The 24405-nt window shown below is 45.3% G+C and overlaps 1 protein-coding gene across 5 annotated transcripts in view; it reads left to right on the plus strand.

Moving 5' to 3' along the window:
- The window catches only part of LOC144755652 (uncharacterized), a 131788-nt gene that overhangs the window by 96003 nt on the left and 11380 nt on the right, over positions 1 to 24405 (plus strand). For all 5 annotated transcript variants that reach the window (XM_078644805.1, XM_078644806.1, XM_078644810.1 and 2 more), the window contains one exon: positions 13680 to 13793. In XM_078644805.1, coding sequence (XP_078500931.1) covers positions 13680 to 13793 — 114 coding nt within the window. The remainder of the gene's footprint in view (positions 1 to 13679; positions 13794 to 24405) is intronic.

The raw sequence follows: 24405 nt of genomic DNA on the forward strand, positions 1-24405 counted from the left end.
AGTGCCATTGTAGCACTCTACTAATCCAGCTGATTGGGGGTGATTTGCAGCGTGGAATTTTTGGTGTATGCCTAGACACTCACACACTCTCTTCATCACTCGTCCTATGAATTCACTTCCATTATCACTCCAGACAATTCTAGGCATACCGAATCTCGGGAAGAACTCTTTGACAAGAGCTTTGGCAGTTGTCAAAGCAGTATTGTCTTTGAGGGGGTAAGCTTCCACCCACCTTGAAAAGGCGCAGACAACAACGAGTACATATTTTAGATTGTTGCACCTTTCCATGTGAATGAAATCGAGCTGCAAAACCTCGAACGGATACGTAGGAGGCGCAAAATGACCAGCTGGAGTTGGAGTTCCTTTACCGGGATTGTGTTTTAGGCATATCATACAGTTTCTGACCACATTTTCTGCATATTTTGGGATATTGCTATTCTGCCATACTGGGGCCAATAGTTTACATATTCCTTTCGAACTGATGTGTGCCATGCCGTGAGCCATGGTTACTACTGCAAGTACGTATGCTTTAGGTAGTAGCCATCGCTGGTGTTCCGATAATTCGACCCAACATCCATTCGCATCCAATCTACCCTTACTTTTTCTCCACTCATTCAACTCATCCTCAGTTGCCTCAGCTTGTATACATTTCACGCTTTCAATGGTGTCCTCACACATTCCCACATCAGCAATACATTTAGCGGGACCTGCAACATACATTCGACTCATCGTGTCCCTTGCGGTCTCTTTCGCAACCTCGTCTGCAAATGCATTCCCGCGGCCAATATCGTCTTGAATTTTCTTGTGTGCACTGCATTTCATAATGGCAACTTGTAGTGGCATGGTCAGTGACTCAAGGAGCTCATTAACTAGCTGACCATGTTGTATCTTTGCACCATGTGAGGTAAGGAAACCACGTTCACGCCATAATCTCCCAAAACTGTGAGCCACGCCAAAGGCGTATTGGCTGTCCGTGTACACATTCACTCGCTTTCCTTTTGCTAACACGCATGCTCTGGTAAGGGCAATAATTTTCGCAGCTTGTGCAGAGTTGTGGGAAATACGTGCGGTCTCTATAATGGTGTGTAATGTTGTTACGGCATACGCTGCAGTCGTGTCACCATTCGGTAGCTTGAAACATGAACCATCAACCCATAAAGTATCATTGCATTCAGGAAGGGGAGTGTCCTGTAAGTCTACTCTCCCTTTTGTCTCTTCTTCTGTCCTAAAGCAGCAGTCATGTTTATCGATCTTGTCTGTTCCTGTCGAAATGGGTAATAACGTTGCGGGGTTCAGTGTATCACACCTCTTTATGTGGATGTGGCTTGCTAGCAACGTAAGTTCGTAACTGGATAGTCGAGCGCTAGTAAGGTGTTGTGTCTTTGTCCTGTTTAGTAAAATGTCTACTACATGTGGAACCATAACGATCAGAGTATTATTCATGACTAATCCAGCGGACTGTCGGATGCAGACAGCTGCTGCGGCGGTGGCTCTCAGACAACTTGGTAGTGCCTTAGCCACGGGATCGAGAGTTGCCGAAAAATACGCGCATGGGCGTTGTCTGTTCCCAAAATGCTGTGTTAAGACTGATAATGCACAGCCTTCCTTCTCATGGACATATAATGTGAAAGGCTTACTGTAGTTGGGGTTTCCCAACACAGGGGCTGAACACAATGCATCACGCAACTTGTGAAAACTCGTCTGACAATCTTCAGACCAGGGCATAGGATTGGGCGTATCTTTAGGGAGTAGTGCCAGCAAGGGTTTAGCTAGTAGTGAGAAATTCGGTATCCATTGTCTACAGTACGATGTAATGCCCAAAAAAGCTCGAACTTCTCTCTGTGTCCTTGGGGCACTTAGTTCTGCAATTGCCTGTATTCTTTCTGGTGTCAGTCTCCTTCCCTCCTTCGACAAGACGTGACCTAAGTAGGTTACTTCTTGTCGGCAAAATTGTAGTTTGGAAAGGGAGACTTTGTGCTTCATATCACATAAGTGATGCAATAATGATAACGTAGCTTTCTTGCAAATTTCTTCAGTGTCTGCGGCGATCAGCAGATCGTCGACATACTGAATCAGAGTTGAACCACTTGGTAGAATGATCGTGTCTAGTTGTGTTTTCAGGGCCTGACTGAATATTGATGGGTTTTCGCAGTAGCCTTGAGGAGTGCACTTGAAGCGGAAGCTTCGTCCTCCTAAATTAAATCCGAAAATATCTCTACTTTCCTCGGCAATCGGGATACTGAAGAAAGCGTTCTTCAGGTCAATCACCGAGAACCAATTTGCTGAAACTGGAACCATTGTTAATAAAGCAGTAATGTCGGGGACGACTGGAAACTGTGGGATAACTATCTTGTTTACTTCTCTCAGGTCGATCACGAACCTATACATAGGGGTTGTGAAAGATCAGTACATTTTAAGACGGGCAAAACCGGACTGTTACAGATATTTCCTGTCGTTTCTTCGATGACGTCTTTATCAATCAAGTCATGAACAATTTTCAACAACGCTTTCTCGCATTCGCTAGATATTTTGTATTGGGGAATACGCGGTAACCTAACGTCAGCTTTCAACGTTATGACATATGGTGCGATCTCCAAACGACCTACATCATTAGAACCATCTGCCCAGAGTATATCAGGAAGTGACAATAATTCAGTTGGAATATTTTCCTTTGATAAATACATTGAAGAAATGACCTTCTTGCCTAAAGTAAGTTGTACTCCCGAGGGAGAACAGTACAAGGTCGCATATAATCTCTTTAGCAAATCCAATCCTAACAAATTTTCACCGCAACCTGTTGTAAGAATGAGGGGTGCTTCTAATTCGCATGGGCCAACAGAAAGGGATATAGGACTAGAGATCGGGTTTCTAACAGGGGCGCCAGAGAAACCTACTGAGACATTCATTTCGCCAGACAAAGGTGCGCCAGGAAGTTTCGAGTGCATGATAGAACTTTTTGTAGCACCAGTATCCAGCAGAAATGGTTCTGACACTCCTGAGGTAATCACCTCGACATAAGGTCCATTCTGATCTACCGGAACTGAGACAACTCCCTCTCTTTGTCCATGGCTGTCCTAGCAATCGTTACCCTCATTTTCGTGTTCAGCGTAATAGTCGTCAGCATAGTACTGAGCTGACTTAGACGATGAATTATTCTGTTGGTCAAAGCTATTCATGGACTTCTGAGGCGGAAAAGGAGTTGTATTCTGAGTGAAATTTCCACGGCCTCTACCTCTAGGGGCCTGTTGAACACCTCTTCCCCTTACACCTTGACCACCGTTTAAACGTCGCGCAAGAGCCGGACAATTATCCTTAAAATGACCCTCTTCCTTGCAATACGCACATTGATTCGGGCCATATGTAGGACGCTGATGGGAAAACTCGTTACCCTGCGCGTTCCTCGAATACTGCTGTCGTGGTTGATAGTCGGGCTGACTAGCCGTGGGAGGCGGATAGGCCTGCTGGAGGAGAACCTTAGTTTTCAAATCTTTCGTCTTTTTATCTGCCTTGTCTAGCTCGTCTTTACCCCTATTTTCATAGTACTGGGCTGTAGCTAAAATCTGTGCTGACGTAGAGACAGCCCAAGCACTCTCAGAGTCTTTTAGTTTATTACATAGTTCAGGGAGCAAATTATGTACGAACTTGTCCACAAACAATCTTTGGCCACCCTCGGTAGCCATATCTTGACCACTGTGGTCGGTGAATGTTTCCTCAAACCTTGTGAAAAAGTCAGACACATTCTCATCTTTCTTTTGTTTACATGCTGATAGCTTGTCCCAATTTACGCGTACTTCAGGCATTATTGTCTTCATGTATGCTATAATTCTACCGGGAAGTTCAGCTATTAACGGCTCAGGTTTAAAACCACCGACTTGTCTAGCATCTGTAGTCGCAATGTTCGCCCATGAGTCACCTAGTTCCTGATCGTGATCCGTATGACGTATCTTGCTACATAAAGGATGTGGAACAACGTTCCCAAATAACATGTCTACATCTGCTAAATTCATTATACATGAGCTTGCAGTTTGCGATAACTCCTTATAATACCCAGTTGGGTTTTTACGAGGGTCAGGTAGTGACTGCTTGAGTGCTAATACTTCCGATCTTTTCCATGGGACATGTACCCATACACGCTGGAAATGGGGCAGAATTGGTGGATTAGCATTCGCATCACCTTCCCTCCAAACAGGAGGAACCTCTCTCATGGGGTACTGTCTCGCTCTTTTCCTACTAGACGTACCACATTCAGACGATGACCCAGAGTTACCACCTGTGCTTCGATATGATAATAACACCTCAACTGCTTTGTCGACATCGGGACCTACAATCATGCCTTCCCCAAATTTAAATTGTACATTACGCAATTCTCGAGCGTTGCTCTCTTGACCATTATCTTCCAAGTCCTCAACCAGAAAAACACACATCTGTTCAAAAACATATCTTTGCGTCGGTTCATCCCATTGACGAAAAACGTTCATGACGGACTCTACATCATATCTGGCTGTATCCAGAGCCCAATTCCGTGCTAACTTATTCAGGCATTCCCTCTCTCGATAATCAGGCATTTGGCTTCGTAACTGTCTTAGTTACGTATTAGGGGTCGTTTTAGGCGACCGAAAAAGTGGTGAAGGAATGTTAGTAACAATGCTGGCCGTTTTATGCCAGACGAAAGGTGAAAGCGGAGGAATAGCTGGTGTCAGAACAGAGTCACGCAAAGCAGAAACAGAAGCGTTCGCAGAGCTAGTATCGGAAGAAATGGAAGCAATAGAAGGTGCGCTAGGCGAAATTGTAGAAGGAATAGTAGGAGAAGTAGATGTGATTGGTGAGCCTTGAGGAGGCTGCACTAGAGAAATAGAAGCCAGCTGAAGAGTAGCTGGTGAGTGCTGTAGAGGAGCTGGTATAACAGCTACCAGAGGTGCAACCAAAGGTTGCGGAGGTGCTGTGGCATTTTGTGCATAGGGCGGTGGCGAACTCAGCAAATGCGCCATTAATGGATCTTTCTCACGCTCTTATACTGTCTCTTGCTGAAGAGATGGTAAGACAGGATAGCATTTATCTATTGCCATTTTACGTTGCCTGCGCAACTGCTCACCTATTTGATCTTCTTCATTGTCTTTAAATTTTATCGCGGCTTGTATTACTGAAATACCCCTTTCCCTCTTATTCTTCTTTTCTAATTTTATTTCCTTTTGTTTGGCTTCTTTACGCCATAAGCGGAAAGAGTCAAACATCGCCGGTCGAGCTTTCTTTTTGAACAGTTTCACCTCTAGGTTATCTAGAATTTCTGAGTCGAAACTACCATATTGGGGCCATTTTAAAACACCATCCTTACGGGTGTATTTTATCCACACTTCATTATATGTGATAGGACCTACGCCATGCTTTACATAGAGCTCATACGTTGGAGTTCCAATTGGAGGAACCGGACAGGAATCCTCTAATCGGGAGTCCTTATTATAACCAAGACAAAACAAGTTTCCAAGTCTGCTAAAACCAGGCATCTTTGCTCACTAGTCTAGCTTCAAACTTCAAAGGATTATCTATTACGATATTTCTCGTGACAACACGAGTCCTTCGGCTTTGGGGCTTGCAAGTGCCAAATCAAGTCGTATCTCAAGGATACCAAAAACTAAGGACAAACTAAGGACTGGGAGACGCTCCACTTATACTTAACTGAAGTATTTGAAGATCGGTGACGTCGCTAGAAGACTCGTCTATCGTTTCGCTCTACCAAGGATCACTGGGTCCAAAACAAGGCGATAGTCAGGGCAGCAGTCCTTCGTAGCCGTCGGGACGCGGGGAACCTCGCAGCAAAGACCTTCGGAACCACGTCGACATACAGGGGTCGCTGAAGTGGCTGGCCGTCCTCCGGAATTTTCACACGAAGCTCCTCACGAACATCTGGCTTGGACCGTCGCCGCTTGATATCGCCCCGAGTTGGGCGCCAACTGAGGTGCCGGGTTTTTAGGAACCCGGTGGTGCCAGGGGGTAACACCCGAAGACCTCTGAGTTCTCCCTTGTTCCGGACCACAGAAACTATGAGTCTTCTACTCGCAGTCAGAGATCAAGTTTTATTGGTAGCTACCAAGTAACACGTGTCCTAGAAGCACGACAAACACGGGTCATGTATTCTCAGGAGACTGTACGTGTTCGTTTTTACAGAACCAGCCTTCTCCTTTTATACAGAAATAATGGCTTCGAGCAAGAATTCTTGAGTTTATGATATGGCTATAAACATATTTCTGCAATAATACAAAGTGCGGAGTCATGTAAGCAAGCCCACATTTTAGATGTCCAGTTCGTGACAGATTACCCAGCAGGATCCGGGACTCCCATCAGATATCGATGAAACACCAATAAGGGCAGGTACCACCCAGTCATAAAACTGGCCATAAAGAAGAAGTATGGCCAGGTGCATGTTTGTAGAAAGCATGTTCTGTATGGGGTGAATGGTTTGTGGAATGTTATGTGTCGATGTTATCGTATTCGGCCACTGGGCGGGGAGCCGCCCAAACAGGTTTGGCTTAAGGCAATGGAGTCAGTTTGGACAGGTCAGGGGGAAGTCAGGGAAGGTGGACGTGTCCTTTTGGATCAAGCTCGACCTTTAATTGACTTAACATGAGGGCAAGACGTAAGATGGATGCCGTTCACAAAATGGAGTCTAAGGGAGTGGGATGGAAACTACGATTTAGGGGTGGTGGCAACCCTCGGTTGTCACGAAAATACATAGGAATGATGTCCTAATCATTATCGGTTCTTAGACACTAAATTTGTCATGGTACGTTGATATTTTGTGACACGGGTATTGGACCTCGATATTGGGATAACAATAGGGTCCAGATTTCCAGAACCACAACCATAAGCTGGTAAGTTTTCAGGGGGAACCTCTAGGGTGCCCTCTGGGTGCATGTATTGGTAAATCCAACACTGGCATCAGTGTGGATTTATCAATGCGAGATGTTTGATAACAAACATCACTATTTTCAGTAAAGCCGTGATAGCTGAGGAACTTGTTATCAGCAGTGTCCAGTACATGTCTTAAGATGGCTTCTATGGTCACAGCCTGTAATGGCAGCATTGCATATGCTTTGTGAGGGGTGGCACAATTTTGCTGCTGCCCTTAAACCCTCTTTTGTACCTCAGTTCCTTGGTGCTCAGGGTACCACTTACAAGGGACCTAGAGGGTGTTAAAGGTTAAGCTAATTAGGGAAAACAAGTGAACCATTTTAGGTAAAGAACACTGGTACTGGGGACCTGGTTATTGGGAATCCAGTAAACTTTAGTCAAAGTTGCATCAAATACTAGGCAAAAAGTGGGGGTGTACCGCAACAATAACCCCGTTTCTGCACCTGCCCTGATCATTAGGTGGAAAAGGGTAAATCATTGCAAGCCCAAATCTATAAAATACAAAATTCCAGTTTAATATTTATTTCCCATTGCATTTTATAGGAAAATTAAACCATATTTTTAAATTGTACATACAATTGAGTGGTGATGGTCTGTGTGCATGCTTAGGTTCTCATGGCAAACAGTCGAATTGTAACCATGCAAGTAATGTTGTTTTCTTCTACAGTTTTTGCATGTTCACTCTTAAGACCTCCACAATGTTTCTGAAAACGGTGCATGACCTGAACTTAAAATTTATGATTGTTGATTCTGCTTTTTCTATCAAATTGATCTCCTGCCTTTCCAACCTCTGCATGCCTTTTGTATGAGCTCACTAGAGTATACAAAACGTGATAGATGGAATGCTTGAATTAATCTCAGCCACTGGTAATTACTTGGGGCTGCATCCCAATCCACCGTTATTTTGCACACCATGCCACCTCAGTTTGGACCCAACTATAGGCAAATCAGTCTTGGCCCTGCTCCAACAGTAACAGTCCAGCCAAAACTGCTAAGCCAGGTCTTTTCTCGACCGGAATACAAGCAATCCAGGACCGATTTCACCTCTCTGAACACAGCCTACACAAAGTCACATGTTTGTTTTAGTTTAATCCTTATATTGCATCTGTGCAAATTACCCACACCTCATTTTAAAGACCACAACCTCTGCTGAAAAAGTCATACATGTGCATTATAGAAATGAGTAATCTTATGTAGCTAGTGCTTCCTCGGCATTGCAGGTCAGACATGCACACCTCTCTAAGGACTGTCCTCCTTGCTTTTAAAATTTTGTCCACTGTTCGCTTGTTTTAATCATTATCTCCTGAACCACTTACCGGTTGAGGCATGCTTCCCTGGTGAGCGGTGGGAGTCAGCATCACCATTTTAACCACACAAAACACTGGAGGTCACTTTCGCTGCAGCGGCCATGCCCACTTCCTGCCTCACTTAAGGAGGTGCTCCGAGCGGATGCGCGCAGCTAGTGATTCCTCGGCATTGCAGGTGCGACGTGCACACCTCTCTACGGACTGTCCTCCTGGCTTTTAAAATTGTATTTCGTCCACTGTTCGCTTGTTTTAATCATTATCTCCGGAACCACAGAGGCATGCTTTCCTTGTCCACCGCGGCAAGTGCCGTTTGAGCGGAGGGAGTCAACATCGCCATTTTAACCACACAAAACACCAGAGGTCACTTTCGCTGCAGTGGTCCCGCCCACTTCCTGCCTCACTTAAGGAGGTGCGCCGAGCAGATGCGCACAGCGGTGCGCCAAAGGCAAGCCCGTCTGCGCCCGTCCGGCGCCAGTTATGCTGCCTGATTTTATAAAATCTCCTTTCCTCATGGCTTTAATCCAATACTCTAGTCTGGAACTCCATTCCTTAAACCCAGCACTCAACCTAAGTAAGACAGCCGCTCTCCTTGTATCAGCTAATGATGCCTCACCTGTGCTCAAACCTTCCGGAGATTGCAAACTCTCACCAGCTAGAGAAGTTACCAAACCCAACCATACTAATCAGGCAGCACCTAAAAGTAAACATCTGACAGGCCTCTATTGCAATGCCTGTTCTCTTCCAAAGCATGCCATAGAAATGTGGGCCTTACTAGATCTTGAAAAGACAGATTTCTTTCTCATTACAGAGACCTGGCTACATGAAACCTCTCAACCCGATATAGCCGTTGCCATCCCACAGGAGTATCAACTATCTAGGTTGGACAGAAAAGATAAAAGAGGGTGTGGGATCGCCATTGCTTTTAGGGCAAACATTAAAATACACAATTTCCTCTTAGTAGAGGATTTTATTTCCATGCGGAACTTCTATCTGACCCTCACACAAGTGATCTTATAAACAGTCTCAATACTTTAGGACTTTCCCAACGTATCATTGGCCCTACTCACTCGGCAGGACACACCCTTGATCTTCTCCTGACCAACTCCTCCCTATTAGAAACTGACCCACCGTTCCCTATTTTATGGTCTGACCATTATGTAATAAGGTTCCGCCTCCAGGACTCTTTAAACGTACCCTCAACCTCGAATATAAGCAAATTCAGTCGACAGTGGAATAAGATCAATTCTGATTCTTTTTCTGCCAATTTCTCCCCCATCCCTCTGTCTGATTTAGCCAATCACGGCGCTAGAGGTCTTGAGCTCGCCATTACTACTACACTTGATTGCATTGCCCCCAAAAAACAAACTAAATGCCCCACTAAACTTTCCTCCTGGTTCACTCCCAAACTTAAAATCGACAAACTTACCGTCAGGAAGGCGGAACGCAAGTGAAGGCGCTCCAAGGATAGTAGTGACACACAGCACTATAAGACCACTCACCGGCTATATATGAATCATATACCCGAGGCTAAAAAATAATACTTAGGCAGCAGAATCACCCTTGCAGCTAACTCGCAGAGGGAACTGTGTACTATTGTCAAGGAATTCACCAATCCTCCCTCCTGTCGACCACCACTAATTGCCTCTCAGGAGTGGGTGAACTCCCTTTCTATTTTTTTTGTTGAAAAGATTAATGACATTCACAAATCATTTCCCCAATCATCAGACATCACACCCAACGGGATCAATCCTGACCCTGTATTTTTCCATACTGTCCCCTCACTGACTTTCATACAGTTTCAGAGGACAAAGTACTATTAGCTCTTATTCGTATAAAATCAGGCTCTCCTACTGACCTGGCCTCTGCTCAAGTCCTATCCAAAATTGGCCCTGTCTTCCTCCCCAACTCACTGCTCTACTTAACCATTCCCTGTCACAGTCCATAGTCCCCACCCTCTGGAAAGAGGCCATTATTAGACCCATTTTAAAAAAGCCCTCTGCAGATCCCAAACAGTTATCCAACTACAGAGCAATATCCCTTTTACCATTCTTTGGCAAAATTCTGGAGTCTCTGGTTAACGGCCAACTTACCCAGTACCTGGAAAATAATAAATTACTAGATCCCTCCCAATCAGGATTAAGGGCATTCCACAGCACCGAAACGGCGCTGCATGAAATGGTCGACAATATCAGACTTTCCCGGATGCCAGGCAATCAGCTATAATGGCTCTGCTTGACCTGTCGGCTGCCTTCGACACCATTTCGCATGGCATCCTACTTGATCGCCTACGCGCATCTGGTGTCGAAGGCGCAGCTTTGAATTGGCTCAGGAGCGATATGACAGACAGCTCCTCTAAAGTGCAAATAGGTGACTACTCCTCGGAGAGCCAAGTTATCAACAAAGGTATTCCCCAGGGCTCTATTCTGAGCCCCACGTTATTCAACCTATACGTGTCCCCCCTAGCCAAACTCATCAAATCTTTTGGGTTTCAAACAGTGTCTTTCGCAGATGACACTCAACTGTTAATCACCATGGGATCAGATGTCACCGAGACCAAAAAGCATTTCAAAGTCTGTATGATAGCCATAAACAACTGGATGAAGAATAATTCTCTTCTCCTAAATGCCAACAAAACAGAGATTTCGCTTTCTGGGGATGCAGTCAAACTATGGAACAACCACTGGTGGCCCCCCATGTTAGGACCTTGCCCTTCACCTAAGACAGCTGCACGCAATCTTGGTGTAATGTTGGATTCCAAACTTTCTATGTCCAACCACATTAACAATCTGGTCCGCGTTTGCTACAGACATATGCGCAGTCTTAGAAAAATATTCAAATGGATCCCACTCTCCTCCCGCATGCCCCTTCAGATGCAAAAACAACAGGTGATGGACAGAATGCAGAACATTGTCATACATTCACTCCAGTACAGAGATCTGGGCCTAAATCCATCGTTTTTTTGCACTCCACACCACCCCAGGTCACACATGGCCATATGCAAATCAGCCTGGACCCTGTGCCTCATGGGAACAGTCCAGCCCGAATTGCCAAGCCATGTCTTTCCTGGACCGGAATCAAGCATCCAAGGACCGGTTTCTGGCTATCAGCCGTCATCAGCCTGGATAGCTTGACTCCAGTGGTGTGGAGAGCATGGGACTCACGTTTGAGCATACCCAGCCCACTCGGGGTTAAAATTGCAAAAACCACAGTTGATGGACAGAATGCAGAACATTGTCATACATTCACCCCAGTACAGAGATCTGGGCCTAAATCCATAGTTTTTTTGCACTCCACACCACCCCAGGTCAGACATGGCCATATGCAAATCAGCCTTGACCCTGTGCCTCATGGGAACAGTCCTGCCCGAACTGCCAAGCCATGTCTTTCCTGGACCGGAATCAAGCATCCAAGGACTGGTTTCTGGCTATCAGCCGTCATCAGCCTGGATAGCTTGACTCCAGTGGTGTGGAGAGCATGGGACTCACGTCTCAGCATACCCATCCCACTCGGGGCGACAAAGGCAAAAACGACAGGTGATTGACAGAATGCAGAACATTGTCATACAATAACCCCAGTACAGAGATCTGTGCCTAAATCCATCTTTTTTTGCACTCCACACCACCCCAGGTCAGACATGGCCATATGCAAATCAGCCTTGACCCTGTGCCTCATGGGAACAGTCCAGCCCGAACTGCCAAGCCATGTCTTTCCTGGACCGGAATCAAGCATCCAAGGACCGGTTTCTGGCTGTCAGCCGTCATCAGCCTGGATAGCTTGACTCCAGTGGTGTGGAGAGCATGGGACTCACGTCTGAGCATACCTGTTTCCTTCAGAGCCCGCTACTAATCCCAATTACCAAATAAAAGAAAACTACTAACTCTGGGTACTGGAGCAGCATGCTGCCTGTTGTAAAGCTGGCTGACGAAGGACTTTAATTTAGGCAACCACTGCATGTCCCAACAAGCTACATACTACCACCGCTTTTTGGCATCTCACAATGGCAATCATAAATAGGATGATTATGATAAAACCATCCCAGCAGATCTGCTTCACTTTTTCCCTCTCCAATCCTGCCTCCTCAGGACCATTAACTTTAAACAAAATACCCTAGAGCAGTGCAGAAACCTGCTAAGTGGACTATGAACAAAAGAAATACCATAAATGGACCTGCAGAGCTGCTCAAAGCCGCCAAGTTAGTGAAAACCATAAATTGCATGCCTATCCCTCACATTTCTTCATCGATCACACTGGTAAGCGCTGCATCCCATTTCACGATAACCGCAGCTCAGTGGTCTTCATGCACAACATGGAAACACTTCCGACACTGTATCAAAACAAACACAACACACTTCCAAACACACACCCTACACCGTGTAGTGTGCTACCCACATAGACAAGTGCTTCAACGCCCCACATAGGAGTCAAAGCACTCTACATGGTCAGTGTAGAACTAACGCATGGATAATACAGTAAATGCTATGAAGCCATGTGAATCAATGCTATTTTTATTAAACCATGTTGAACAATATTAAATAGTCAGCAATGGCAGAAGAACAAACCTAGTGAAAGTATAAATACTGAAAATTGCACAATGTTTCTTAAAAATATATACATCTGTGAACTGCATTCCTTAGCCTTGCTTCTTAATTTAGATTAACAGGAGGGTGTATCAGGGCTATGTCTCTAGAAATGAATAACCTCTTGATTATTATTGAATAAATTGGCCAATTAAGTTACTCACGTCAAAGTTGTCAGTCAGATAATTGTTTCTATTCCTGAAGTGGATGCTCTTGGCACAAACTGATTACAAAGAAATGCCTCTGGTGCAAAAACAGAGTAAGTAAATTTTTTTCGTAGTTTTCTTCAGCTTGCGTATTTGGGAATGAGGCAGATTTTGCTCCAGTCTATATTATATCAATATATTTTATTTTCAGCTGTGCAAAAATAGAGCAACCCAATTGTGAATCATTTGCAAAAAATCAAGTTTGTCAATTAATCTGTGCATATATGTGTGTTAAACCTTTATACTTTCAGAAAAATAAGAACTGTCAGTGCTCAATTAGTAATAAAAACAGAAGCAAAGGGATTCGCCTTTGAAGTTTTTAAGTGTAGAAGTAGACAAAATTGTTTTGAGTTGAATCCATATTATATAAATATGGCAGAGAATAATTAGTGGAAATACTGCTTTAAGTGTTCGGAAATGTTTTTGTACTCTGGAATGGAGCAAACACTGTTTAGAGTATTACTCTTTCGCATTTGGTGCGTTTTTTGTACCTCTGCAAGGTTTCTGTGGCCTGGTTACATTGCTTTATATTTGCTGCTCAACATACAACTTTCATTTGAGATTCCACTTTCATTACTATCATACATTTTATTAAAGTTATTACTATCATACATTTAATTAAAGTAATAATGGTACCTGGTTGCATAGAGCAGTGTGAAACACAATACGTATTTGTTCAACAGGAATTCCAAGCCTCAATTCTGACAATTGTTTGAGGAAGGATGACGAGCCAAATGCTTTTCAAATAAATCATCTAGGTGATGAAAGAGGCAAGCACAGAACCACTCCCAGCTCAGGTAAATTTCAAATAATTCTGAATGTTTACACTGATTGGACTGACTTTTAGAGACCAGTTTTAATTGGGGCTGCATTAACCGAAGCACCACCCTCATCTCCTTTTTTTGTTCTATATACTACTTACACTTGTGCTACCTCTTGCCATGGTACAACACATTTGTATATAATTGGGTGTGGAGACCTGTGAAACTTCACCAGTTGTATGTTGGTGATTTAAGGATCTCAACAATGTAATCAGTAAGCCTCTCTCTGTCTGGGACATTTAGGCAGAATCTGAAATATTTCCTGAACCTATCAGAGATGCAGAATTTATTTTTGGCACCAGTCCTAATTGAGACTAGACTAGTGTTAAGGAGGGATTGGGAAAACATGTTGCGATTTACAACACATGTGGCACACCTAAGTCAACCATTGGTGTCATTTTGCTTTGTTCCGGACATTGAAATTCAAATCTGTATTCATAAACTCTGGGTTGGTGAAATTTTACATTTGAAAAGTGTACCTATGAATGTATCATCATAATCCATATTTACAAAGGGTGGGGGGCAACATATTTGTAGGTGTTATGGAAGTTCCCCCTTCCAACTTTTTGTGAACAAATTTTTAAGTTTATGTGTATTCAGAAACCCCTTTGCAGATAGATTTCCCACCTTAACAGTGACCTCATTTCCTTTCAATGTGCCTTTCAAAGGCTAAAATGGGGGGGCAACAGCCTCATGTTTGATAAGAGTGTACGAGAAGGGGTTTCTACATAGGCAGAAATGTTTTCTCCATGCTGAAGAATAAAATAAATGTGCCTAGCAGTCCCCCGTGTGGCCTCTGCTCTTTTCCTCGGGAGAGAGTTTGCTTGGATATTATTCACGGTAGCCGGCACCGTGATACAAAGGCCCCCACTTCGCAAGCTGGCCGCGGACAAGGCTGGCAGCTGCTGCTGCTAAATTGTTGGGACTCTGAGGTATCGGGATGTCCGTGGCCCACCTCCCGCATCAGAACACAGCAAGGTGGTGATACGTAGGGCGGGTTGCATTTGAACTCCCGCCTGCGCCACATTTGTTTCCTGGTTTGTGGGGTTGAAGTGGTGTTTGGGGACTGGGGGAGGCACCTGGGATCATATTCAAGCAGGAAATTGGCAGTTTTTAATCTTCACGGCATGTCCAACACCCCGCGTTTCCACTTGGACTAAAAATCCCCCACCGCAGCACTTACCTGGACAAAGAGAGGCATTGTGGGACCTGTGGTTCCGATGAACTACAGGTTCGTGAGCAAGCACGAGGAGAGGGGGCAGAGCGGGCTTCCACCAATCAGGAAGCGGTTGGACATATAACATGGTGATGATTGTAAGTCTCCTGACATTAAGGCATCCGAAGAAGGCCAGAACAGGCCGAAATGCATCATGCCGCATACTCCAATAAAGGTATGCTCCTAGCAGTCCCCCGTGTGGCCTCTGCTCTTTTCCTCGGGAGAGAGTTTGCTTGGATATATATACATATATATATATATATATCACAGAACACTCCTCCAACAAGTAAAGAAGCAGGGGCCACAGCGGGGAATCCGGGGAAGCATTTATTTCGATGTGCTGGCATAATGCGTTTCGGCCTTCCTCAGACGCCATAATCATTGCTGGAGATTCCTTCACCCATACAAGTATCAGCCTGCCACAGTTCAATTGGCTGTGAGTCGCCACACCCCCTCCTGTAGTCACTGCTCACCACTTGTAATTTGTAGGAACCACAAGTCCCAGAAATCAGAGTCCAGGTAAGTGCTGCGCAGGGAGTGTCCAAAATGGATTTGACGAAGTGCAGGGAAAATGAAGGTGAAATAAAATCAATACCCAGTAGCTGTATTTCGCAGAAATGCTTCCTCCGGTCTCCTGACGTTCCAGCCCCTCCAAGAAAGAAAATCAGCCAATCAGGGGTCAAGAAGACCATGCTTTCTATTCCTCCGTGCAGTCACGGACCGCACTGCAGCCTCCCTGGATTCCTTTATGTGGAGAGGCGGACACCGGGCAACCAACACCTTGGAAAGTAAAGAAACCACTGAAGAAGAGACCCGAAGAGCCCGGGCTCCTAAAGGGAGCTGGTGTGTGGAAGAAGTATAGCTACGAGACATGGCCGCCTGCCTTCCAGTGATAAAAAAAAACAGGATTTCCCTAATGAAAATCGCTGTGAGGTGCAGGAAAGGACTAGCAAGACGGAGGTTTTTCCACTTGCTGGCTGTGAGTATGGAAACGCTGTGCACAGATGTAAATGGATTAATCACAGATTGGTAAAGTGAAAAAATGCACAACAATCAGTTATTTTGAGACAGAAAGACTGTTATGGTTTTTGGGATGAAAAGTGAAAGAAAATGACTGTGTCACTTCTTCGAAAAACGTGTTAACTATCGTAATGGATTGTTAAACCTGAAGTAAGAGGAAATGACACTGCTTTCCCTTTAAGAATCGTGAACATTCCTGTTTGAAACTGTGCACTCTCAAAGATGATGGAACTGCATCTTTGAATAACAAGTGGTTTATCGAGAAAGCAGAGACATTTACCAGTGATCAAGGCTTTATAAGCAGAAACGCGTTGGGTTCTTATGCTTTGCATGAAATAAAAGCGTATGACTACTACTTGCAGTAGGTGCCGGTAAACCTTACCTGGATGTGGGAGGTTGTTTCTGGATATATATATATATATGTATGCTTAGCATAAGTCCATCTAATGTTGGGCTTGGAAGTGAACAAACTGTTATTCTTCGAAGCAGTCTTTCGAATCACTAGGTGTAGTGACTCCTCCTACTGCTTGTAGTAGTAACATGGTCATCGACTAAATTTTTAGATTTTTTTTTTTCACCGTCCAGTTCGGTCATGTGATCCTCTGCTCCAGATGACAGTCTTTAGGATTCTTTCTAATACCATTGGTATTGTTTTCGATCAAGAATTTATCTCTAAATATAGACATATGAAGTTAATGCCGAATTTGTCAAGTGGACTCAATTCAAGCGCACCAGTGATCTGTGGCCGCGGATAGTTTGCAGTGGTTGCGCGTGTAATTGCAAATGCACGCACCAACGGAAATGCTCTGATTGGTTGGACTTAACCTGAAAAGAAAGGTGCAGCCGCCACTTTATCTAGCAGAAATTGTTCTCGGGGCTCAAAGTTTGTGTGAAAGCCCACATAAGGGAGTCCGGGTCGAGATACTCTGAACCCATGGTCGAGAAATGGGGGTGCTAGCGACACAAGATATATGTCCAATTTTTTTTTGTTTGCGTATGATCGAAAGAGATGGTTTGTACGACTGGGTTCCCAATTTGACTAACTTCCATATTTTCTTGAAGTCTTTAGAGGTAATGGCATTTGTCATTAGCAACCAACATTTAAATAGTCATGTGTTTTCTTGAGTAAATAGGCTTTGGCGTCTTCAAGGGTTTTATGTTTGTTTTATAGTTGCAGATCCCCCTCATTTTATAGTTGATGTATTTTCTTCAGTTTGCGTTTTCGATCTGGCAAGCTCTATCAAATCCTGTTAATTTGTATTAGAGATATTTGGGCAGAATTAATTGTTGGGCCTGCCATCTTCTTCAAAGTTGCAACTAAAAATCTTTATTAAGTTGTTATACTACATAATTATACATTGAATTAGTTACCTGCTGGAAGATGGGAACACTAATAAAGGTTTAGTTATTTCAACTGTGTACTGTTAAGTTAAGTAGTAAGGCCGTTGGGCACAGCTCTATCAATCGGTTGACAAGTTTGGTTTGATATGGGCATGTAATGACAAAAGATCCCTTCCATCATATTTCAACCAAACCAGGATATAAGAGGCCAATACATTTATGAGGGTACAGCACCAACTTGAAATATTGCCAGGAAGAAAAAGTTGTAAGAATGTTGCAGGCTGTGAGAAATGAATCCAGAGAGTAATCAGTGGATACCTGGTATAATCGTAGAACGAAGTAATAGCTGATCAATTAATTTCTAATTTTTTTAAAAGCTTCCAATGTTTTAATTAAATCTGAGATTGAAATGAAAACATGGATCAAAATCTGTCATGATATACTAATTATACTAATATATAAATCTTGCACAAGGTATGTTGCCGGTCATGCAGGTTTTCAGCTCTGCTGTCACTACTGGTGCTAAAATGCAGGACGATCTTCCTATTTTCTGCCCGTTGGTGGAATTCTATTGAATCTCCTAGTTTTTCTGTAACTCTGGGAGTTCTGCCTACCCTGGGTGGTTGCAAATTAATGAACATCAGGGTTTCTTCTAAGTCAGAGGAACACCAAAAATTCAGACACAAGTAAACAAATCCAACTAAGCAAACATCAGAAAGGCCAAATAGTTCTTTCGGAGGCTATGGATGGAACAATGGTGACCAGGCTCCCATAAGGAATTCAGTGAGGGATGTGTTAGTAAGGAGATGCTGATTACTTTTTTTACTGAGCATTGTAGGTTTGGTAAACTGGGTGAGACTGCCGTTTCCATTAATCATGTGCGGATGTTTCTAGGCAGGGCCTTCCCTTTGTGTGTTGAATTACTGCTACAGGAAGTGGAATGACAGCCAGATGCAGGATCTTACACTTCAGTGTGCTTATGTTGTGGGTGCTCAGAATGCAGAATCCCCAGTGCACCCCTACTCTGAGAAGTGTTATTTTACACAAACACACTAAACCAGATTCTATACTCCCTAATCCTGCAGTAGGGAGCAGGCTCCTACAGCTGGCTCTTTATGTGATCTATCAAGAATGTGATATACCTTTTAAAAAGTCCAGGGTTTCCCTTATGAGTGGAGGAGGGCTTGCTTTGTAACGCCAAAGTGCTCTATTAGGGGCTAGTGTGGTCAAGAAGTCTTAGGCTACATTTGCAAATACAAATTCAACTCCAAGAAGGAGATCCACACCAATTTATAAAAAAAAGCAAGTATCTTTATATATGTTTAGACATTGGAGAAAAATCGTTGAGGTAAGTAAGTTCTTAAATATAAATTGTTTTCACTTTAAAAAGTGAACACAGTGCAATTTCTGAGTACTGCCGTGTAATCCTGTGGAAGGAAGAACAGGTTCTGCAAACAGGTCTAGTACAGCGACTTACAAGACCAATCTACAGGAGTTAAGGTGAGTGGTGAGCAAGGTCCAAGGCAGCACCAGCAGTACAGCACCAGCGGCACTAGGGCAGCCAGGTGCAGGGTGTTAAACAGCATTGGAAACCCAATAGGTTTCTAAGGAGGTCACTGCAGAAAGAGGCTGCAGGTTCTGGCAGGAAGTCCAGTGGGGCTGAACCAGCAAGTTGGGTCAAGTCTTGCGATGCTCGGTGAAGGGAGGACACCTTTGGTACTCTTCTCCAAAGCCCAGGAGCGATCGGTGCTGGGGTGTCCTTGGGTGTCTGATTTTTCCTTACTGGAGCATTTGCGGTTGGGGGGAGGGGCTTTGTGCAGAGGTTGCAGACGACGTCTTAGAGTCCAAGAGGGATGAAGCCATGATGGACTCTAGCTCTGGAGGGGTGAGGGACCTTAATTGCACCAGTGGCCCACTTCAACTTGGGCTGGAAACGACGGGTGCAGCGGTGGCTTAAGGTGTTGGGTTTTGGTAGTTCTGGTGACCTCAGAGTCTTCTCTATTGGAGTCTTTTCATAACCGGTCCACTGTTCACGGGAGGTCTTGAATCTTATTTCAAGGCAGGCAGAGTTCCCAGGTTTCTGGAGTCAACAGCTGCAGGACGAGTCAACTTAGGCGCAGATGGTACCAGGTCAGTTGCTTCTTCTCTTCTCGGTGTCCTCGCTCTTCCTAGGTCATCAGATCTGCTTCTTTGGTGCCAGGTGCTCCCCTAAATACAGAATTTATGGGTTTAAGGGAAGTGCAGGGTAGTAGCCAAAGAGCTACTGACCCTTGGGTTCACTATGCCCCCTATCTAACCATTAGAATGCCTAAGTATGCCATCACAAAGATGGCTACTTCTAAAAAATCATGTCCACCTCACAGTGGCCACTTTAGGGTTGGTACTAGCCTGGAGGTGACACACCTACCCGACAAGCTAATTTTCCTACCTGTCTAGGTGCCAAGAGGACCATGGACATATGGGTCAGCTTCCTCACCTGTGAGGGGGATCCAGATTTTCATTTCAAAGGCAGCAGCCCTTTGAGACTTGCCGCCTAAGGAAGGCTAATCATCAGGTCATCCTGTGGGAGGGGGTGTGTTGGAAAACGAGGCAGTATCTGTGAGGCCTGCACAAATAACATGACCACATTTGTCCTTCACTGGGAACCAAACACCCCATTGTAGAGCTTGACACTCAGAGGGTAGTGTTGCAGAGCAGTCTAAGGCTTACTCAAGGGAGGTAGTGTGGGCTAGTAATCGCCATTTACCAGTACGCAGAAATAACAATCAATAATTGATTGTCCAGTCTGTACTTTGCTTTATAAAAGGAAGAGTACATTTATTAAAGACACACACTGCTCAATACTATGCATCAATTCACAAATATACATGAGCTGTTGGAATTACTTTGTGACATTGCATAACATTCCCACCCCTCCCGCAAGGGGGGAGGGGTCTAGTACCACCACTCCAACGCATGCATATGATCTTGCCCCAAAAGCAGTGGGTTGACCATAACCTGAAGTGAGGGCCTTGCCCACTGGCCCCATCCCAGTGGCTACCCACCCCATTATCTCAACAAGCATTTAAAATGGGCACACCTGCGATGGTGACACATAACCCTGACTGAGCATCTCGAACTCACCATAAAGTATACACCTCTACATCTTCAGGGCTAACAGTCTGGGTTTTACTTCACCTAATGCAGCAGCAAGAACACATGTTTAGGCATCACTTAAAATTACAGTACTTTTTGTTGCAGATAACATATATAAGGAATTGCAATACAAGCCCCTAAAAGGCATTACCATTAGAATCACAGGATTAAGCATACTCAGCCAGACACCCTAGCAAGAATGTCTAGCAACATAACCCCACTTTGTTTATGACCTCACATTACACATGCAACTTTCAGTCCCTCAAAATAAATAACCTTAGGTAAATGCACGTCTCGTGCAATTGCACTTTACCTCCAGGGGATACCCTTCTTCAGACATCCCCCGCTCACCCCTTCACACCTTGGTGCAGTCCCAGACGCACCCCCACCTGAAGAACAAAAGTTCCAGCCACAGGATGCTCTTGACGCACAGCTGAGCCCTTGACGGGTTGCTTCTTTCAAGTCCCCTAGAGACTTAGGGAAGGAATTCAACTCCTCGTGCTGGGGGTGACTGCTTTGCCCCTGCAGCTCCCCCTGCACCTTTGTATCTATCTGACGCGAAAAACTGGCATGTTTTCCTGTAGGCCTCTCCAGGCACTGCAAAGCATTATGGGGCGCTCTTCCCCCATCTTGTGCATTTCAGATGAGCGGCTCTCCCGCTGTTCCAGGGAGAGCCATGCTGCCCGTGATGGTGGCCCTGCGGCGCATTAGCCCCTTGTTGGGGGCTCGGTCCCACCCGGACCCCTTCTCTCCAGGTGAGTTGTCACGCTGCTCGGGGAGCCCACCTCTGCCCGCTCCTGCTGCTCAATGGAGGGGCCCGGTCCCACCCATGCACCCCACTGCCTTCTCTCTAGAGCATCTTGGTGCCTGCCACCAGGTGACAGCTGCTGATGGATAACCTGCAGCTCCACCCACCATCTCTCCCTCTTGGAGAGGACGCCTTCTCCCTTAAAATGCTTGCAGTGAAGGGCTAGGCCTGTGGTGCTACAGCTTGAGGAGGAAGGTCATTAATCCAGCCTGGAAGGGTCACTCCCATCCAGGCTCTGGTTATGAGAGGAGTCAGAGGAATATGACATTTGTGGATGACCCTTAAGCAGTACATATATGGGTTTGGACTCAGCGGAATACTTCTTTTCACACAACTTACAGTGTACTTTGGTGCCGGTCTGAAATTTGTAGGCCCTAGGGAAGTGAAACTACACCATGTAGTCCCCATCTTCATAGGAGAATAATGGAGTGTTCATTCAGTGAAAACATTAAAGCAGACTGACTTTTCCTTACATGTGTCTTCCCATAGTATAAAGTCTATTCAATGTCCCCACCCATCTCTGCATAATTCCTGCCACACCATTCTATCTGGACTACGCACTCCAGGAACAGGGGCGTAACAAAGGCCCCCTGCAGATCCCGCAATGTGGGGGGTCCCCTAGCTGCAGGGGGCCCCCTCAGCACAGTACTCAGGCCCAAGAGCTCTGGATTAGATCCAGAGCCGGGCACCTCTTTGTACGTGGCAGGGGTGCCCCCTCAACTTTCGTTACGCCCTGCCCAGGAATCTTCCTCCGCAAAGCCCCTACATGTGTACAATCGTAGGTACACAAGTGTCTGCATGTAACCAGCCTGGTGCCCCTTACTCCAGCTGCAGCACAGCTGCCTACTCTCACCAGGGGGACACCAGTAAAATCCACATGCAGTCTTTTTCATCATAAGTTCACTGTGGGTGAGTCCCAACTTATGAGGCTCTCCTACAGTAAAAGCTCAACAGTTAGGTATTCAACAAGCGAAACATCTGGGCGGTTCAGATGGTCAGAACCACAGTCCGAGCCACCTTCTTACAGGGTGTTACAGCCTCTTCCCGGACAGGCTTTTGTTCTGAGGCTCTCACCCTAGCAGGTCAAAACAATGTCTCGGTTAACAGGCTGGCAGAAAACAGTCAGCAAGGAACCATAAGCTGGTAAGTTTTCAGGGGGAACCTCTAGGGTGCTCTCTGGGTGCATGTATTGGTAAATCCAACACTGGCATCAGTGTGGATTTATCAATGCGAGATGTTTGATAACAAACATCCCTATTTTCAGTAAAGCTGTGATAGCTGAGGAACTTGTTTTCAGCAGTGTCCAGTACATGTCTTAAGATGGCTTCTATGGTCACAGCCTGCAATGGCAGCATTGCATATGCTTTGTGAGGGGTGCCTTAGGGTGGCACAATTTTGCTGCTGCCCTTAAACCCTCTTTTGTACCTCAGTTTCTTGGTGCTCAGGGTACCACTTACAAGGGACCTAGAGGGTGTTAAAGGTTAAGCTAATTAGGGAAAACAAGTGAACCATTTTAGGTAAAGAACACTGGTACTGGGGACCTGGTTATCGGGAATCCAGTAAACTTTAGTCAAAGTTGCATCAAATACTAGGCAAAAAGTGGGGGTGTACCGCAACAATAACCCAGTTTCTGCACCTGCCCTGATCATTAGGTGGAAATGGTAAAATCATTGCAAGCCCAAATATTTAAAATACAAAATTCCAGTTTAGCATTTTTCTTCCATTGCATTTTATAGGGAAATTGTTATGTTATGTTATGTTATTGGTTTTTATTGTGCGCACAGCTACTCCAGCTAAGTGGCGTCCTGGCGCATTTGACAGGAAATGCATAAAAAACATAACAAAGCTAAAAAGAGAACCAGGGAGGACCACTCTAAGTACATAACACAGGCTGGGGGTTAGAGACTAAAACAGGAATGTTTTCAAGGCTTTCCTAAAAGCCATAAGATCCTCTAACAGGCGCAATTCCACCGGGAGAGAGTTCCAAGCTGATGCCGCCTTTACACCAAAGGAACGGCCGCCCATGCGGCAAAGCCTGTATCTGGGGACTACAACCAGGGCCTGGCCCTGGGAGCGAAGAGTGCGAGTAGGGACATAAAGGGAAAGAGAGCCAGACAAGATTTCAGGGCCTATGCCTCTCAAGATCTTAAAAGCCAGACAGAGTACCTTGAAAAGAATACGCTTCCTTATTGGAGGCCAGTGTAGGGAGCGAAGAACATTCGCCACCGAGCAGAATTTAGGGAGGCCGACAATCGCCCTGGCTGCGGCGTTTTGTTCCCGTTGTAATCGAGTAAGCTCAGCCTGATTGGCCCCGGCGAGAAGAGAACTCGCGTAATCCAGGCGAGCGATGACAGTGGCCTGGATTACTAACTGTCTGGTTGGGGCATCAAAGTACTTAAGAACAGGTCTTAAGCCTCTCAACAGACCAAAGCAGCAAGCCGCTGTTCTTTTAGTATGTCCTACGAAAGTCAGACCAGAGTCTATCCAAACTCCCAGATTTTTCAGCTCCAAAACCGGCGCCGGGGATGGTCCCAACTCAGATGGCCACCATTGGTCACCCCAGAGTTCCGCTCCCCTACCGACAACCATAACCTCTGTTTTAGTGGCATTCAGCTGGAGACCGTTCCCTGTCAACCAGCTAGCCACCGCCTTCAATCCATCCTGAAACCTGGGGGCATCTACTTCCGCATCCCCGCTGAGAGTAACCGCCAGCTGTGTGTCGTCGGCATATGAGACCAAGGTTAGGCCCCACTACCTAGCAACATCAGCTAGCGGTCTCACGTAAAGATTAAACAACGTGGGACTCAGCGAGGATCCCTGCGGAACCCCCATGGCCAGTGGTTGGAAGTTGGACTTGAAGGGAGAGATGGAAACACAGAAGGAACGATTGCCAAGGTAGGAGCGGAACCACTGCAGAGCCTGTCCGCCGACACCTATCTCCTCGAGCCGATGCAGGAGGATGCTGTGAGAGACTGTGTCGAAGGCGGCGCTGAGATCTAACAGTATCAGCGCCGCCGTCTGTCCAGCATCCAACACCGCACGGAGATGTTCCACCATCACAAGAAGGG

This window comes from Lissotriton helveticus, chromosome 5_1 (genome assembly GCF_964261635.1).
Source record: "Lissotriton helveticus chromosome 5_1, aLisHel1.1, whole genome shotgun sequence".
Taxonomy (NCBI): Eukaryota; Metazoa; Chordata; class Amphibia; order Caudata; family Salamandridae; genus Lissotriton; species Lissotriton helveticus.